General features: G+C 44.2%; 1 protein-coding gene across 1 annotated transcript in view; it reads right to left on the reverse strand.

The window, feature by feature from the left end:
- NUP88 (nucleoporin 88) overlaps positions 1-19,217 on the reverse strand; it is a 41,650-nt gene extending 22,433 nt beyond the window's left edge. Inside the window, exons 1-3 of the mRNA XM_073615021.1 lie at positions 18,923-19,217; positions 11,839-12,008; positions 10,391-10,516 (exon numbers count right to left, since the gene is read on the reverse strand). Coding sequence (XP_073471122.1) covers positions 10,391-10,516; positions 11,839-12,008; positions 18,923-19,162 — 536 coding nt within the window. The 5' untranslated portion in view covers positions 19,163-19,217. The remainder of the gene's footprint in view (positions 1-10,390; positions 10,517-11,838; positions 12,009-18,922) is intronic.
- Between the last annotated feature and the right edge of the window lie 577 nt (positions 19,218-19,794).

Here is a 19,794-nt window from a genome sequence, read left to right on the forward strand (position 1 = left end):
TGGTGAAGGATCTTTAAATGTAAGCAGAGGAACTGAAGGAATCTGTATGTAGAACTGAAGAGTTACTGCCCCATTAGCTCCGAATGGATGTTCTTTACGGGGTGGTAATATAACAAGTGTGTATTTACTGGCTGTTAAAGTGATACTAAACACACACTGTTAAATTTACATTGTCCCTTCTCTTTCTGTAGGATGAGGACACTATTTGACTAAAAATAAATAAATAAAAAGCCTTTGGAATACAGAGTAAAAATAAATATTAACTATTTTAACCACTTGACAACTGGGCACTTAAACCCCCTTCCTAACCAGACCAATTTTAAGCTTTCGGTGCGCTCACATTTTGAATGACAATTACTCAGTCATGCAACACTGTACCCATATGAAATTTTTGTTCTTTTTTTTCACACAAATAGATTTCTTTTGGTGGTATTTAATCACCGTTGGGTTTTTTATTTTTTGCGCAATAAAAGAAAAAAGACTGAAAATTCGGTAATAAAAAAATGAAAATTTTCTTTGTTTCTGTTATAAAATTTAGCAAATTAGTAATTTTTCTTCGTAAATTTTGGCCACAATTTATACCGTTACATATCTTTGGTAAAAATAAGTACAAATTGGTGTATATTATTTGGTCTTTGTGAAAGTTATAGAGTCCAAAAGCTATGGTGCCAATATCTGAAAATTGATCACACCTGAATTACTGAAGGCCTATCTAATTTCTTGAGACCTTAACATGCCAGAAAAGTACAAATACCCCCCAAATGACCCCCTTTTGGAAAGAAGACATTCCAAGGTATTTAGAAAGATGCATGGTGAGTTTTTTGAAGTTGTCATTTTTTCCCACAATTCTTTGCAAAAACTGAGATTTTTTTCTTCTTTTTTTTTTTTTTTTTTCTTCACAAAATTGTCATATTAGCAGGTTATTTCTCACACACCGCATATGCATACCACAAATTACACCCCAAAACACATTCTGCTATTACGCCTGAGTATGGCGATACCACATGTGTGAGACTTTTACACAGCGTGGCCACATACAGAGGCCCAACATGCAGGGGAGCACCTTCAGGCGTTCTGGAGCACCCAGGCCAATTTTGACATTTCTCTCCTACATGTAAAAATCATCATGTATTTGCTAGAAAATTACATAGAACCCCAAAACATTATACAGTATATGTTTTTTTTTTTTAGCAAAGACCCTAGAGAATACAATGGCGGTTGTTGCAACTTTTTATCTCGCACGGTATTTGCGCAGCAATGTTTTGAACGGTTTTTTTTTTGGGAAAAAAAAAAAACAAACAGTTTTGTGCTTTAAAAAAAAAACAAAAAAAAACAAAAAACAGTAAAGTTGGCCCAATGTTTTTGCATAATGTGAAAGATGAAGTTATGCTGAGTAAATAGATACCTAACATGTCACCCTTCAAAATTGCACACGCTCGTGGAATGGTGCCAAACTTCGCTACTTAAAAATCCCCATAGACGATGCTTTAAAATTTTTTACTGGTTACATGTTAAGTTACAGAGGAGGTCTAGGGCCAGAATTATTGCTCTCGCTCTAACGTTCGCACCGATACCTCACATGTGTGGTTTGAACACCGTTTTCATATGTGGGCAGGACTTACGTGTGCATTCGCTTCTGCATGCGAGCACACGGACAGGGGCGCTTTAAAAATGTTTTTTTTTTTCTTTTTATTGTTCATTTAACTTTATTTTAGTTTGACACTTTTTTCCTAAAAAGAAAAAAAAAAAAAAAAAAAAATTTGATCACTTTTATTCCTATTACAAGGAATGTAGACATCCCTTGTAATAGGAGTATGGCATGACAGGTCCTCTTTACAGTGAGATATGGGGTCAATAAGACCCCACATCTCACCTCTAGGCTGGGAAGCCTGAAAAAAAAAAAAAAAAAGAAACGATCCTGGCTTCGATCGTAGCAGTGAGTCGGTAGAAGCACTGGAGGGCGGCGGGAAGGGGGGGGGGGGGGGGACCATCGCCTCCCGCAAGAACGATCAAGCAGTGGGACAGCCGCTATGATCATTCTTATGGTGTAGGGAATCGCCAGCTGAAAAAGCTGATATCTGAATGATGCCTGTAGCTGCAGGCATCATTCAGATATCCCCGCATAAAGTCAAGGACGTCATATGACGGCGGGCGGGAAGTGGTTAAAACACTTTAACACAAAGTTGTCCATTTATACAATATTTCTAACACATAGCACGTACATACCAAAAATGACACCCCAAAATAGATTCTGCTACTCTTCCTGAGTAGGGCGATACCACATGTGTGAGACTTCCACAGCCTGGCCACATACAGAGGCCGAGTACGGCCGAGTATAGCCGAGCATGGCTGAGCATGGCTGAGCATGGCTGAGCATGGCTGAGCATGGCTGAGCATGGCTGAGCATGGCTGGGTATTGCAGGGTATCGCTGAGTATGACTGGGTAGTGCGGGGTGTTGCAGAGCATTGCGGGGTGTTGCAGAGCATTGCGGGGTGTTGCAGAGCATTGCGGGGTGTTGCAGAGCATTGCGGGGTAGTGCTGGGTATTGCAGCGCATTATAGTATGGAGGGATGGCTGAGCATGTATGGATGGATGGCTGGCTGGATGTGACTGTATTTGTCACTGAGCAGCGCTGTGGGCACTACAGATGCAGCCCACAACACTGCTGCCATCCGATCCCTCCCCCTCTCCTCTCCCTCTGTACCGATCGGTACACAGAGGGGAGGGAGGAAGTGGCGTCATGACATGACGCCAGTTTGTTTACATGTGATCGCTCCGTCATTTGACGGAGCAATCACATGGTAAACGGGCGCTATCAGCGGCCGTTTACCGTGATCCGCCGGGTCAGTCACGGATGTTCTCGGGTGCGTGCCCCAGGGGCGTGCGAGAGCAGGATTCTGGGAGGACGTCCATGGACGCCCACCCAGAATAAGCCGACCGCGCTGTAGCCGTCTTTCGGCTATGGCCCGGTCGGCATGCGGTTAAATTGTCATACAAATATATATTTAAAATTAAATCTTTATTAATTATTTTGTGTAAACATGGTGTGTGGATTTCTGCCAGTCACAGACCGTGTTATGCCCCTCCAGCTTGTGTCTTAGAATAACAGGGAGGAGAAGCCACCATTAATCTACTAATTTACAACTGTGTATATGCCCACTTGTGTGACTCTATAGTCAAATGGGCTGCTCAGATGTGACAGGGAGGAAATGCTAAGCATAGAAATTCACTGAAAACTGAGAACCACCACAGCTGCAAAATCCTCAACTGAATTGGGGACATGGGCAGAAGGTGGAGATAGAGAAACAACAGGATCAACCAGGTTTTTGCAGAACACAGAAAATGAATCTAAATGGTGCCCATTTACTGCAGCGAGTGGTTGGGGAAGGCCCCCCCATAGTTTTGTGTGGAGAAACACCAGGGTGTTGTGGTGCAATCTCATGGTCAGAGTGTTTAACAAGCACTTGATAACCTAGCCCATAACCATTGTTATCTTGTTATAAAACAGGCTGATAAGGGAGGTGGTGTGGTGATCCAAAATAGGTCCGATTATAAAAAAGAAGCTGATAGACTTGTCTAACTCCACTACCTATTAAGTTTTTGGTTTTTTTGAGACTTTTCAGCCTGAACTTAAAAATTCAAGTTAGTCTTACCGGTAACTTGTTTTCCAGAAGTCTTTCAGGACAGCACCTGAGAGGATAACAGAGACTTACCCCCTTAGGGCAGGACAACAGCCTGCAGGACCTTCCTGCCAAACACCTGATCACTGGCAGATGTGAGATCCAGTCTGTAATGTTGCAGAAACTTGACCACGTTGCCGCCTTGCAAATTTGTTCAGCGGTGGCACCAGCTCATTCTGCCCAAGTGGCCACAAGCACTGGTTGTGTGTGCACGAATTCCATCTGGTGGAGACAACCCTGCATGCAAGTATGCTTCCAGGATGGATAATTATAGCCATCTGGCTAATGAACCTTTAGAAGCTTGGCAACCTTTCTTTTTGCCCCCCCCCCCCAAAAAAAACATCTAAAGTTCTTTGTAATTTCTAGATAGCGTAATAAAATTCTTTTGACGTCTAACGAAAAAAGGTCTCCTTCCTTCTCCCCCGATGGGTTAGCACAATAGGTTGGGAGCACAATGTCTTATGTATTGAAGCTACCTTTAGTAAGAACTTTGGGTGTTTCCTAAAGATAACTATCTGGAAACACTGACAGGTAAGGTTCCCTAATTGACAGAGCATGTAGTTCACTGATCCTGCGTGCTGAGGTAATGGCGATTAGGAACATAGCTTTAAGAGTGAGACATCCGAGTGACGCTTCCTCCAGAGGTTCAAATGGACTCCTTGCTAGGGATTGCAGGACTACTGACAAGTCCCACTTAGGGAAATTCCTGACCGGTGCTGGCCTTGATCTTGCAAGAGCTCTAAAAAATATGACTACCAGGAGGTTCAGAAGCCACAGATCTTTCTAAGAACACTGCTAGCGCAGCAACCTATGCTTTCAAGGTACTGACTGCTAGTCCCTTATCTGCCCCATCTTGCAAGAACTCCAAGATGGAAACCTGGCTCCTTGGGTCTTGGGCAGATGAATCGCACCATGAATTACAGACCTTCCAAACTTTAGTATACTGTATATATGGCCCTCGTTACCCTTTTTCTACTTGATAGCAATGTTGTAATCAGACGGTCAGAAAACCCCTTGTTCCTTAGAAGCTGCTCCTCAGATACCAGGCTGCGAGAGACAGGACGGCCACTTCTGGATGATTTACTGGACCCTGGATAAGCAGATCCTGCCTGAGAGTTATGCCCCGTACACACGGTCGGACTTTGTTCGGACATTCCGACAACAAAATCCTAGGATTTTTTCCGACGGATGTTGGCTCAAACTTGTCTTGCATACACACGGTCACACAAAGTTGTCGGAAAATCCGATCGTTCTATACGCGGTGACGTAAAACATGTATGTCGGGACTATAAACGGGGCAGTGGCCAATAGCTTTCATCTCTTTATTTATTCTGAGCATGCGTGGCACTTTGTCCGTCGGATTTGTGTACACACGATAGGAATTTCCGACAACGGATTTTGTTGTCGGAAAATTTTATCTCCTGCTCTCCAACTTTGTGTGTCAGAAAATCCGATGGAAAATGTCCGATGGAGCCCACACACGGTCGGAATTTCCGACAACACGCTCCGATCGGACATTTTCCATCGGAAAATCCGACCGTGTGTATGGGGCATTAGATGCCAACAAGGCTTGATTGCCATTCCCAGAATGGTTGAGAACCAGGCCCTTTACGGCCAAAACTGAGTACCGTACTTATCGGCATATAACACGCACAGGCGTATAACACGCACCTTCATTTTAGGAGGGAAGTTTCAAGAAAAAGAAACTTAAAATTTTAAATAAAGAACTTTGAAGCAAAATAAGGGTCAGTGCCCATCAATGCAGCCTCACCATGCCCATCAATGCAGCTTGATCAATGCCCATCTGTAGCCTCACCATTGCCATGAATGCAGCCTAATCAGTGCCCACCTGCAGCCTCACCTCAGATTACTGCTGCCTCGGAGGGGACAGGGAGGGGGATGGGACAAGCCCTGTCAGATTACATACAGCAAGAATCTCCCGTTTACTTGGCGGCCTCTTTAATACAAAGTCCCGCTTCCTGGAGCAGCCTCTATGATAGACAGAACACTGGTCCAATGCCGGCCCAGGAGACGGGACTTCCTATTACAGAGGCCGCTGAGTAAACAGGAGATTCTCGCTATATGTAATCTGATGGCTCTTGTCCCGCCCCCCCCGCCCCATTCCCTCCTAAGTAACCCAAATTGCAGTATCGGCGTATAACATGCACACACTATTTGCACCCAATTTTAAGGGTGAAAAGTGAGTGTTATACGCCAATAAATACATTAATTAGGATGACTGGTACCTTTTCCTGCTGAATCTTCCTTAATATCAGTGGGATTAAGCATAGCAAAGGTGAAATCTCCACGGATGCACCAGAGCGTCTGTCCATAGCGACCTGTCGCGATTTTTTAAGGAAAATAACTGAGGAACCTGTGCATTCTCCTTTGAAGCAAATGGGTCCACCTCTTGCTGTCCACACATACTGGCAATCATTGCGAAGACCTGCAGATTCAAAGACCACTCTGATTCCCGAATGGGGCACCTGCTCAGGAAATCCGCCACTCTGTTCAGGATCCCCTTTAGGTGCATTATTGACAGGGATAGCAAGTGCTTCACTGCCCACAGAAGGATTTCCATTGCCAGAGCTTGTAAGGCTCTGCTCCTTGTGCCCCCATCAGTTTAGATAAGCCACAGCCGTGGCGTTGTCCGTTAACACTTGAACGTGATGAAACAGGAGATCCTGCACGAATACTACCAGAGATAAAGAGATCGCCTTCAGTTCTCTCTAATTTGAGGACCTTGTCGTCGCCACCTCCTTGGACCAACTTCCTTGAGTGAAGTTCTTCTCTAGGTGGGCCCCCCATCCTCAGGAGATGGCATCTGTCGTCAGTCTTCTTTCGACTTTAAAAGGCCCAATCTAGACTTCTTGATAGGAGATCCTGACTCTTCCACCACCATAGTGACCTCTTCACCCTGGTTGGAATCTTCAGCTCCGTGTCCAGGGATCTTAAGCTGTGGTCCCATGACCTCAGGAGAAAAGATTGTAGACACCTGAAGTGCAGTCTTGCCCACTGAATAGCTGGCATTGTTGAGGTCAGTACCCCTAATGCCAACATAACTTATCTTATCGTTATTGGCTGGTTGGTCTGCAGCATCGACAGTGCACTGGACCTCATCCTTTTTCTCGGGGGGGGGAGGGATATTCTGTTCCATTGAGTTGATTTGATAGCCTAGAAAGAAAATCTCCTGTGACAGATTTAGGGAGGATTTCTGAAGATTTAGAATCCATCCTAGAGATTCCAGATGGTTGCGTGCTTTGGTTAAGTTGTCCTGTAACCTCCCCCCTGAGGGGGCAAAGAATAGTAGGTCGTCTAAAGAGGGAATCACTGCGATTCCCTGAAGATGAAGCAGGGGTAGAGCATCCGTCATCACCTTGGTAAAGATCTGAGGTGAGGATGACAGCCCGAATGGCAAGGCCCTGAACGGCAGATGAATCACGCCTTCCCTCTTTACCGCCAACCTAAGATACTTCTGGGACTGGAGTGAGATTGGGATATGCAGGTATGCATCCCTTAAATCTATTGACGCCATGTAACATTCTGGGGTCAGCAGATTTCTGACTGAAAAAAAATCTAGTCCATCTTGAACTTTCCGTACTTGTTCAGAGGTTTGAGATCGAGAATCAATCAGAATTTTCCTGTTGGCTTTCTTACCAAAAAACAAAAAACAAAAGTGAGAATAAAAACCCTGTTGCCGCTCTTCTGGTGGCACTCGGATCACTACACCCTGCAGCATCAGTTCTCTTAAAGAGCGATTCAAGGCCAGGGCTTTTAACTGGATACTTTGGGGTATTCGTCATAAAAAATCTTCTTGGGGGGGTTCCATAAACTCTATTGTGTAGCCCTGAGAAAGAATGGTCAGTATAAAACTGATTTGATCTTAAGCCTGACCACTGCGCATGGAAATTATGCAGCCTTCCGCCCACCCGCACGGTCGAGTCATTGGGATTTTTCGGCTTGCGGAGGATGGAAAAGGATTCCACCTTTGCCTTTAGCTTTTTGTGCGGACCAATTCTTCCTCCTCCCCTTGGACTTTCTGTCCTCCTCCTGAACACTTTGGAGGTAGAAAAAAGCACTTTGGGGTTGTTTCTTCTTTACTGGGAAGGACTTCTTCCTATTGGCAGTCCTGTCTAGAATTGTATCTAGATCAAAGCCAAAGAGGAGGTCACCCAAAAAAAAGGAATCCCACAGAGCTTGCTCTTCAATGCTACATCACCTGGCCAAGTCTTCAGCCATAATGCTCTTTTTGCCAAATTTGTTAGGGCTGCTGATCTAGCTAACATTCTAATTGCTTCGGCTGAAGGATCTGCTATATAGGCTACCGCAGAGGACAAGGTAGAAAAAGAATCCAAAATCTCTTGTTTAGGTGAATCCGCTACTATATGAGCTTTTAGCTGGTTAACCCAATACTCCAGGTTCCCAGCTACGCATGTCGTTGCCATAGCTGGCTTTAAATTGCTCACGACCGACTGCCAAGATCTCGAGCAAAAGATCCATATGCTTATCCATTGGATCCCTTAGGACCCCCATGTCTTCAAAGGCCAGGTCGGTGGATCTAGAGACCTGGCAGAAGACAGCATCCAGCTTGGGGACCTTGTTCCATACCGCAGAGGGGTATTAACGCTGACCTGCTAATAGGAAGTGTCACTTCCGGCGCGGCTGAGAATTCCTCTCGGCCAACGCAAAATGCCGGCGGTGCACGCACAGCCGCCACTCCCAGGACACTGGAGCGGGTCACCGGATCTACTACGGCTCTCCCCAAGCACCTAGGGGGCAAGAGGAGCCCGAACCTACCGCTCCCAAAGCCCTGGTTAGACGGGAGGGCTGAATGTCTCTTAGAAAAGGGAGGAAAAAAAAAAAAAAAAAAGAAGAAGAAGAGGAGACCTTGTCTCTCAGGAGCACCCAAGAGATCCTGCCTCCCCTCCAAAAAATGTTTCCTCCAGGTCGGAGGTGTGGTAGGGGAGTTGCCTCCTTTTAAAGTTCTGGAGGAAGAAGGTGTTTCCTGTGGTCCGGTGGGAGGAGTCACCATCTCTCAGGTGCTGTCCTGAAAGACGCCTTGGGAAATTCTAGTAGATCAAGCATTAAGGGAGAAGGCCATTAATGTAGGAGAGTGTAAATTCCTCTATAAAGGAACTATACAAGCACCCCTACTTTTACCATCTACCTGAGGTGCATAAGGATCTAACTTATCCCCCGGGGAGGCCGATCATCGCAGCCATGGATAATCTCACCAGTGGCCTGTCTCAGTATGTGTACTCCTTCCTTCAGTCTATAGTCTAGTCATTGCCATCCTATGTCCGTGACTCATCTCAATTTTTGGACACATTATCCAAATACACATGGGAGGACTCCTATTCCTGGCTATCCTTGGACGTTATGTTACATACATCCATCCCACATGAGGTTGGGCTTACTGCATTAGGACACTATTTGGCCACCTTGGGGGTTATTATCTCCAGATGCATGGTAGAGCTATGGGTGCCTCGTTTGCACCTCGTTATGCCAATCTGTGCCCCCCCCCCCCCCCCCCCGCCCACTTGTTCTTTCTACCAGAATGTGGACACCCAGAGCACCTGACGCTCCTGGCATGTGCTATTGCGGCTACTCTCCAGTCCATCGAGACCATTGCTCCATTCTACCAGCCCTGTGTGCAGTATACAGCATTTTTAGATGTAAGCGTTTTCTGAATTAATTGTGGTTTATGTTTGACATATACTTATCTGGCGCCCTCCTTTATTGTTTACATGTCTTGAGGGGACCCCATACCCATCGAGGATCTTCCGGTGACTGTACATCTTTTCTCCTATCAAGCTTACCACCCTGCATATGTCTTCTATGGATTGTAAATGACTATTTGTCTGCCAGTGAAGCGCTGACTCACCTGCTAATTTAGTGAGTGATTATTATTAATGGAGTCTTGCGTGGTAAGCGTGCATACAGGCCATAGCAGTTGAGTGCATTACTTATTTGCTTTCTTTGAAACAACTGTACCTGCTAATTCCAGGTCTTTCTGAAGCTCTCCACAAGTGTTCCTTGGACAACTCTTTTCACTCTGTCAGAAATCTTGCGACGAGCCCCTAGCCGTTTTATGGTGAAATTATTTTCTTTCTACTTACGGATCATGGCCCCAACAGTGCTCACTGGAACATTCAGAATTTTAGAAATCCTTCTGTAACCAATGCCATCAGTAGGTTTTGCAACAATAAGGTTGCGAAGGTCTTGAGAGCTCTTGGCCCATCAGGCGATGTTTCTTATGCGACACTTCAATAATGAAACACCTTTTTACAGGCCAACAGTTGAGGCTGAACCAGCTGATAATTTGCACTGACAAGGGGCAATATTGCTTTCTAACAGATTTCAGCTGGTGTCTTGGCTTTCCATGCCTTTTTGCACCTTCCTTTCTTCATGTATTCAATACCTTTTCCCTGTGTCATTCCATTTTATTACACATAACTTAATTTCTGAACTTGTGTTGGTTTCTTTGTATGGATTGTTACCGACATGTGGTGACACTTATTTAACCCGCTGTGTGTGTAATATTTATATAATAATAATTTTAATATATATTTTTATATTTTTTTTCCCCCACACACATTATAAGGATAAAATTCTCCCTTTTAGGTTCTTGCCCTGTATTCTACTAAAATAGTATATACTAAATCAACATAACTGTGCAAAAAAACACAAAGGACAAAAAATATTTTACCTGATGGTGTTGTCAGATGTTAACAGAATGAGATGAGGTTCTTGGGTTTCACTGGGGTACCATATTGCTTGTTTTAGAAAAAGAGAAGTGGAGCTGGAAAGCATTCTCTCTGCAAAAGGTATAGTTCTATGTGGGGGGAAAAAAAAAACCATCACAGAGTATGACTCTTATAGGAACTTGAGAAAGTAAAGCATGTATTGGAACTTATAGCCATCATTGTATTTAATATATTCTCCTGTACTCTCAAATTTGGAATTTAAAAGTGGTTGTAAATTCAGAAGGTTTTTTTTATCTTAATGCATAGAATGCATGAAGATTAAGCCAATATTCAATGTTTCTACCATAGCAGATTTCAGATCCCCCAATAATAGACCGCCAGGATCTCTGAAAGGGTTGGTTCACCGTTCCAAAAAACTGCATGTTTGTAGATATAAACTGTGCAGGTTTGACTGAAGTTGAATAATATCCTTGCTAGTAGGCCACTTACATACCGCCTAAGCCCAACTGTAATACTCCCAGGATATTGCCAACCAGTCATTACTTCTCACCTCCGACATAACAGGAGGGATTTTTTTTTCTTTCCGATTCAAACCCGTTCATAAGCTCTCTCTCTCCCTAATGCAGTAGCTCTGAGCTCAGCGTTGAGAGCTTGCTCCTGCAATAGAGGAGGTGAGCAGTCAAGTTTCAGGAGGTACATAAATGGCCTACACCTACAGCAAGGGCATTATTCAACTTTGGTCAAAGCTGTAGTTTGTTTTCATCTACAGTGAACTAACCCAATGGCTCCTGTTGCTTCCCAAGTCCCTGTGTGAAGAGAGGGGAGAATGCATGCACAGCGCTGGATCTCTTGTCTCCTCTTCCACTACACACTGGGAAGGGGGAGGACAAACTTACAAAACATTTTTTGCCATAATGCAGAAGTTAAACGTTTTGGCTTTAGAACCACTTTAATAATTTGATTTGCATTTTAAATTTTAGAGCTTGTGTTAACAGCCATTTAAGTGTTTGTCAGAGCCCAGCTAGAACAGCATCCTTCCTGCACTTGTTTATAAAGTTTATTGAACCCTATGATCAATGGTCCATCTATTGTATACACCTACCCTAGGTTTTTTTAATGAGCACAGTGCAAAATATTCCAGAATAGGAATGTGTTTGATTCAGTTTTTTTTTTTTTTGTACTGGGTTCATTCAAAACAGCTTAACTAAGCCTAATGCAGGCAGTGCTATGAAGACCACTTGTAACTTGTCTAGATGCTTACTTAGCAGGAGATGAACATAAGGGTCATTGGGGCAATTTCAAAATAAAAATGTAGCTTTACTGAATTTAGTAGATGAGGAGTGATAAGATTTTGCATAAGCAAAAAAAGGAAACCTGCAGCACACCGTGCTCCCTTCATTTAAAAAAAGTCCACTTACACAAAAGATAAAATATTGAATCAGAGAAATACCTGCAGTTGACAGCTTTTTCACCTCCTTCAAATTCAGACTTTCTCCCCCACCGCTCAGGCACTTCCAGAACCATCAAACCTTTGGTTCCAATGAGAGCAATATGACGTCTTGCAGGACTTAACAAGACTTGACTAACTTCGAAAAGTGGGTTGTGAATGCACAGTAATCTCTGGTGAATTAAAAAACAAAAAAAGTGGTTAATTATCACAACTGCTTCAGATGGAAAAAACAGAACAAACAAGACTTGTGAAAGCTACTATACTGTTTGAGAATCTGTTGCCATTCAAACGGCATTTGTGATGGGGAAAAAAAAAAAAATCTGTCATGAACATACTCCAGACCAGTGTTTCTCAACTCCAGTCCTCAGGGCACACCAACAGGTCATGTTTTCAGGATTTCCACTATTTTGCACAGGTGATTTGATCAGTATTACTGCCTTAGTAATTACCACAGCTGTTTCATCTGAGGGAAATCCTGAAAACATGACCTGTTGGTGCGCCTTGAGGACTGGAGTTGAGAAACACTGCTCCAGACAATTAGGCAGCACAGTGGCCAAGTGGTTAGCACTTCCACCTAGCAGCACTAGGGTCATCGGTTTGAATCCCAACCATGGCACTACCTGCCTGGAATCGGCATGTTCTACCTGTGCCTGCCTGGGTTTCATCCTACACTCCAAAGACATGTTGGTAGGTCAATTGGGTCCTGTCTAAACCGGCTTTGGTATATGAATGTGAATAAGTGACTTTAGGTTGCAAGCTTCTTGAAGGCAGGGTGAATAATTTTAATATCTGTTCCAGGAGAATGCTTGTAATCCAAAGCACTCGCATATCAAAGCGAGTTTCCCCATAGAAGTCAATGGAAACAAAGATAATTTGTTCGGCATTGACTTCTATTGCATGCAATACCACAAGTAGCCAGAAAAAGGGGGAGGGGCGCCGGTGAGCCTCAAATACTCGGGGATAGCACGGCTGAACTGGGGAACGGAGTATTTCCGAACAGCACTGAACCGTTACGAGTGTCACCGTCGCCCCCGAACCTCTAGCCAAACGCGGTACTGCACACCACATTAGCTTGAATTCTGTTCCTTTTGCGAAACACTCGCAAACCGAGTCAGGATTTTTTTTAAAAAGTTGCTAGTCTTTCAAAACGCTTGTTAACCAATTTATTTAATAATAATACATTATATATATATATATATATATATATATATATATATATATATATATATATATATATATATATATATATATATATATATATATATATATATATATATATACACACACATATACACACACACGCACATATACACTGAGCAAAACTATAAAAACGCAAAACTTGTGTTTGTCCCTATTTATCATGAGCTGAACCCAAAGATCTATGACTTTTTCTATGTACACAAAAGGCTAATTTCGCTCAAATATTGTTCACAAACCTGTGATTTGATCACATCAAGATGCTGATTAGACAGCATGATTATACAGGTGTGCCTTAGGCTGGCCACCATTTGCCCCACGCAGTGCAGTACATCTCCTTTGCATAGAGTTGATCAGGTTGTTTATTGTGGCCTGTGGAATGTTGGTTCATTCCACCTTAAAGGCTGTGCGAAGTTGCTGGATATTGGCAGGAACTGGAACGCGATGCCGTATACGCCAATCCAGAGCATCCCAAACATGCTCAATGGGTGAAATGTCCGGCAAGTATGCCGGCCATGCAAGAACTGGGATGTTTTCAGCTTCCAGGAATTGTGTACAGATCCTTGCAACATTGGGCCGTGCATTATCATGCTGCAACATGAGGTGATGTGGTGGTGGATGAATGGCACTACAATGGGCCTCAGGATCTTGTCACGGTATCTTTGTACATTCAAAATGCCATCAATAAAATGCACCTGTGCAAGCGGTCCATAGCATACGCCTGCCCATACATGACCCCACCGCCACCATGGGCCACTCCATCCACAACGTTGACATCAGCAAACCGCTCACCCACACAACGCCATACACGCTGTCTGCTATCTGCCCTGTACAGTGAAAATCGGGATTCATCCATGAAGAGAACACCTCTCCAAAGTGCCAGATGCCATAGAATGTGAGCATTTGCCCACTCAAGTCGGTTACGATGACGAACTGCAGTCAGGTCGAGACCCGGATGAGGAGCATGCAGATGAGCTTCCCCAAGACGGTTTCTGACAGTTTGTGCAGAAATTCTTTGGTTATGCAAACCAATTGTTGCAGCAGTTGTCCGGGTGGCTGGTCTGAGACGTTCTTGGAGGTGCAGATGCTGGATGTGAGGTCCTGAGCTAGTGTGGTTACATGTGGTCTGCTGTTGTGAGGCCGGTTGGATGTACTGCCAAATTCTCTGAAACGCTTTTGGAGATGGCTTATGGTAAAGAAATGAACATTCAATTCAAGGGGAACAGCTCTGGTGGACATTCCTGCAGTCAGCATGCCAATTGCACGCTCCCTCAAAACTTGCGACATCTGTGGCATTGTGCTGTGTGACAAAACTGCACATTTTAGAGTGGCCTTTTATTGCGGCCAGCCAAAGGCACACCTGTGCAATAATCATTCTGTCTAATCAGCATCTTGATATGCCACACCTGTGAGGTGGATGGATTATCTCGGCAAAGGAGAATTGCTCACTAACACAGATGTAGACAGATTTGTGAATAATATTTGAGAGAAATAGGCCTTTTGTGTACATAGAAAAAGTCGTAGATCTTTGCGTTCAGCTCATGATAAATAGGGGCAAATACAAAAGTGCTGCGTTTATAATTTTGCTCAGTGTATACAGTTGCCCCCTTCCTGATTTTTATTTTTTGGCATATTTCTCACACTTAAATGATTCAGATCATCAAATAAATGTTAATTTTAATATTACACAAAGATAACCCGAGTAAATCCAAGATGCAGCTTTTAAATTATTTAATTTATTAAGGGAAAAAAGCTATTCAAACCTGCCTGGCCCTATGTGAAAAAGTAATTGGCCACTCCCCTGCTGAATCATGAATGAACTGTGATTAACCACAAATTTTTGGAAAGCTCACTTGCCAAACCCAGGCATGATTACTGCCAGGCCTTTTGAATCAAGAAATCACATAAATAGAAGGTCTGACAAAGTGAAACACGCTCAAGAAAATCAAGAACAGATTAGAAACAAAGTAATGTACATGTATCGGTCTAGGAAAGGTTTCAAAGCCATTTCTAAGGCTTTGGAACTCCAGTGAACCATGGAGAGAGCCATTATCCACAAATGGAGATAACTTGGAACAGTGGTGAACCTTATCAGGAGTGGCCTACAAAAATTACTCCAAGAGCATGACGACGACTCATCCAGGAGGTTATAAAAGAACCCACAGCAACATCTAAAGAACTGCAGGCCTCACTTGCCTCAGGTAAGATCAGTGTTCATGATTCAACAATTAGAAAGACTGGGCAAAAATGGCATCCATGGCCAAAGCCACTGCTGACCAAAAAGAACAAAGTCTCATCTCACATTTACCAAAAAACATCTTGATTATCCCAAAGACTTTTAGGCAAATATTCTGTGGACTGTTGAGACAAAAATGTAACTTTTTGGAAGGTGTGCGTCCCGTTACATCTGGCATAAAACGAATACAGAATTTCATAATAAGAACATCATACCAACAGTCAGACATGGTGGTGGTAGCGTGATGGTCTGGGGCTGCTTTGCAGCTTTAGGATCTGGACGACTTACCATAATTGATGGAACCATAAATTCTGAGCTCTACCAGAAAATCCTAAAGAAGAATGTCCGGGCCATCAGTTCGTGAACGCAAGCTCAACTGCACTTGGGTTATGCAGCAGGACAACAATCCAAAACACAACAGCAAGTCCACCTCCAAATGGTTCAAACAAAACAAAATTTAGGTTTTGGAGTGGCCTAGTTAAAGCCCGGACTTAAATCCAATTGAGATGTTGTATCATGACCGTACACAGGCCATTCATGCTGGAAAACCCTCAAATATGGCTGAATTAAAACAATTCTGCAAAGAAGAGTGGGCCAAAATTGCTCCACAGCAATGTGAAAGACTCATCGGGGGTTATTTACGAAAGGCAAATCCACTTTGCACTGCAAGTGCACTTGGAAGTGCAGTCGCTGTAAATCTGAGGGGTAGATCTGAAATGAGGGGAAGCTCTACTGATTTTATCATCCAATCATGTGCAAGCTAAAATGCTGTTTTTTATTTTCCTTGCATGTCCCGCTCGCATTTACAGCGACTGCACTTCCAAGTGCACTTGCAGTGCAAAGTGGATTTGCCTTTCGTAAATAACCCCCGATGAGTCTTTCACATTGCTGTGGAGCAATTTTGGCCCACACTTCTTTGCAGAATTGTTTTAATTCATGTGCAAGCTAAAATGCTGTTTTTTATTTTCCTTGCATGTCCCGCTCGCATTTACAGCGACTGCACTTCTAGTGCAAAGTGGATTTGCCTTTTGTAAATAACCCCCATTGCCAGTTATCGCAAACGCTTGATTGCAGTTGTTGCCGCCAAGGGTGGCACAACCAGTTATTAGGTTTAGGGGGCAATTACTTTTTCACATAAAGCCAGGCATGTTTGGACAGCTTTTTTGCCTTAATAAATGATAAACCATCATTTAAAAACTGCATTTTGTATTTACTTGGGATATCTTTGTGTAATAATAAAATTTTTTGATGATCTGAGATTATATATGTGTGTGTAGAGCTGCGTAAATTGACAACCCTATGAAGCAGTGTTAATTTAGTCGACTAAATGAATACTATTTTAGTCGACTAAAATACGACTAAAACTAAAAGCCATTTTAGTCAAAAGACTAAAACTAAAATGCCATTTTAGTCCTAAGACTAAAATGAAACACTGCTATGAAGGTACCGTATTTTCCGGCATATAAGACGACCTTTTACACTTAAAAAAAAAGGGCCAAAAAGCGGGGGTCGTCTTATACGCCAGGTATAAAATGCAGCCCGCTGTATGTGCGGTAATACTGTATGTAGCTTCGGCTACATACAGTATACACCGCTGAGTCAATCCCGGCGAGAAATCGCACCCATAGTACAGAAAGTACTTTTGGGAATCAGTGCGGCGTCGCACCAATTCGGATGGTGCTATTGCCCGCAATAGCTGCTGATTTGACGTGTCAAATTGCATCAATGTGAATCTAGGCTTACTCCCACATCACGCTTGGTTCTGCCTGCCCCCTCCCACGTCAAGCTTGGTCCTGCCTGCCCCCTCACTTTCTGCTTTGGTTATGGGACAGGAAGTGAAAATCTTCCCATTGGGACAAAGTGGGCAAAAATAAACCTTTCAGGGGGTATAACCCTCCCTTACTCTATCCAAGATGGGGAAAAAAACAAAAAAACACAATAAAAACACTTTTGAATATAATTTTACTACTTTACCAAAAAATAAAGGTCAGCAAATACAAACACTGCAGCTGCTGACTTAAAAAAAAAGGAGAACACTTACCTGTCCGAGGATCCAGCACCATTCTCACACAGGTCGGTTCTCCACGGATCTTTGGGTCCTTGGCATGTTTACTAAAGCCTAGTACACAGGGGCCAAATGTCAGGCAACATCGGCCGGTTCAAAAAAAAAAAAAGGAGGACAGCAGCCGACATTCAGCCCGTCGTGTGTATGGCAGCCGGTCCTACAGAAGCTGGCCACAAGCATGCAGGAAAACTAGCAGGCAATGGCAGAGAACGCTGATCAGAGTGTTCCGGACACAAAAGAGCAGCAGGGGAGGTTGTTGTACTAATGTCAGTTTGTTAGTACAGCTTCTCTGGAGCTGTCAGCTTTTTTTTTTTTTTGTTCAGCCCACTAGATTGAATGAAAAAAAAAAAAAAAAAAAAAAAAAAAAAAAAACACGAATGGTGTGTACCAAGCTTAAGGGAAGCTATGTGAAGCTTAAGAGTCCCTGCGGCTTCATATCCAGCTTGTCACTGTGCATTCGCGAGTCGTGCCCTGCATTGTGAACAATGGTCCCGCAGCCACCTGTGACATATGCCAGAAGGTAGCGGACAGGTAGAACTTCTGCTCCGATTGCCTAGGCCAGTGGTCTCCAAACTATGGCCCTTTGCTTGCTTTTATCCGGTCCTTGGGGCACTATTTCATCTACTGATACCAACAATGGGACAGAATTCCTTCCCAATGACACCAACAATGGGGCCCCCCCAATGACACCAACAATGGGGCCCCCCCAATGACACCAACAATGGGGCCCCCCCAATGACACCAACAATGGGGCCCCCCCAATGACACCAACAAGGGGGCCCCCCCAATGACACCAACAAGGGGGCCCCCCCAATGACACCAACAAGGGGGCCCCCCCAATGACACCAACAAGGGGGCCCCCCCAATGACACCAACAATGGGGGGCCTCCCAATGACACCAACAATGGGGGGCCTCCCAATGACACCAACAATGGGGGGCCTCCCAATGACACCAACAATGGGGGCCTCCCAATGACACCAACAATGGGGGCCTCCCAATGACACCAACAATGGGGGCCTCCCAATGACACCAACAATGGGGGGCCTCCCAATGACACCAACAATGGGGCCCGAGGCATAATCCATTCCATTGACGTTTTTTTTTTACCCACTGACGTCAGGACCTTTCCTACTCTCAATAACCACAGTCCAGCCCCCCTAAAGTCTGAAGGACAGTAAACTGGCCCTTTGTTTGGAAAGTTTGGACACCAGCTAAAACTAAGTACCCCCCAAAAAAAAGCTCCAAAAGTGGGGGGCGTTAAAGTAGAACTTCCCATTTAGGGTAGAGTCCAGATAATCCTGCCCTATCCAAAACTAAAAAAATAGTTTTGTCTTTATATACTTCAAATCCTAAAGTATATTTATATGTGTGGGTCTGTACATGAGACCATAGAGGGAAAAGAGGGATAGGGGCTCAAATTAGACACAAACAGGCACTGGCTGGAAAAGAGGCACTGCTAGAGCCCTCATTGAACTAGAGTCCTCTGTGTATTATGGCAGGCCCTCTTCTGTCTCTGAGCTACATACCAGTGAGAGGAGCTACATACCAGTGAGAGAAGGGTCACACAGGACGGATAGGCTCTCACCTGCTCATTCTCCGGAGGACTGTCAGCGCCCAGGCTGATGAGACTTATGATGTGGAAACATTTGTGCTCCGGGTTCCACACCAGCAGGTCCCCGTCCAGACTACATATCAGGTTCTTCAGTTGGTTCGCACTATGTCGGCTCGCCTCCCCATCTTTGTATTTGTGTCGGAGCTCGGAGAACACTCGGTGCTCACTCACAACGCTCTGCCACTTCTCTCCAGCCTTTCCCAGCGCCGCCATGTTCTACACCGGTGTCTCCCCGCCAACTCGTGTGACGTCCATGACCCGCGACCAGCGGCAGAGGGCGGGCAGTATGAATATTAGAAGTGTCTGTTCATTCCGTACAGCAGTGCTCAGTGACACCACCAATAACAGCTCTCGGCTCTTCACACACCTTCTCTCTGTATAATAATGCTTCTGGTTCTGACACACCAGAGAAGTGAAAATCCAGCAGCGCCTGATAAAAACCATATGTCTATCTCAGCATTAGTTGCCTTGACAAAGTGTAACTAAAGGGAAAACTTTGACTTTTCCCTGCTTCACACCTTTGCAGCATATTCCAGGTGCATTTTGTGTTTTTCAATACACATTTTTTTTATCCATTGAAGTCTATGGAACCAAAAAACAGAAAAAAATCCCTGGCCCTTTCTATAAAATGCACAGATGTAATGTAAATGGACCCATAGGAAACCATGTTAAATGGACTGTAGTGTGTTTCTGTAAGCCCTCATTCACACGAGCCGGACTCTGTTTCCACGGAGCCCGCCTCGGTCCGCCAGCTCAGCGGGAGATCAGTCCGTTGATCTCTGCTGAGCCGGCGGATGACAGGTCCCTCTCTGCTCACTGAGCTGCCGCCTATGGAGGGATCAGAC

This window comes from Aquarana catesbeiana, linkage group LG02, assembly GCF_042186555.1.
Source record: "Aquarana catesbeiana isolate 2022-GZ linkage group LG02, ASM4218655v1, whole genome shotgun sequence".
Lineage (NCBI taxonomy): Eukaryota > Metazoa > Chordata > Amphibia > Anura > Ranidae > Aquarana > Aquarana catesbeiana.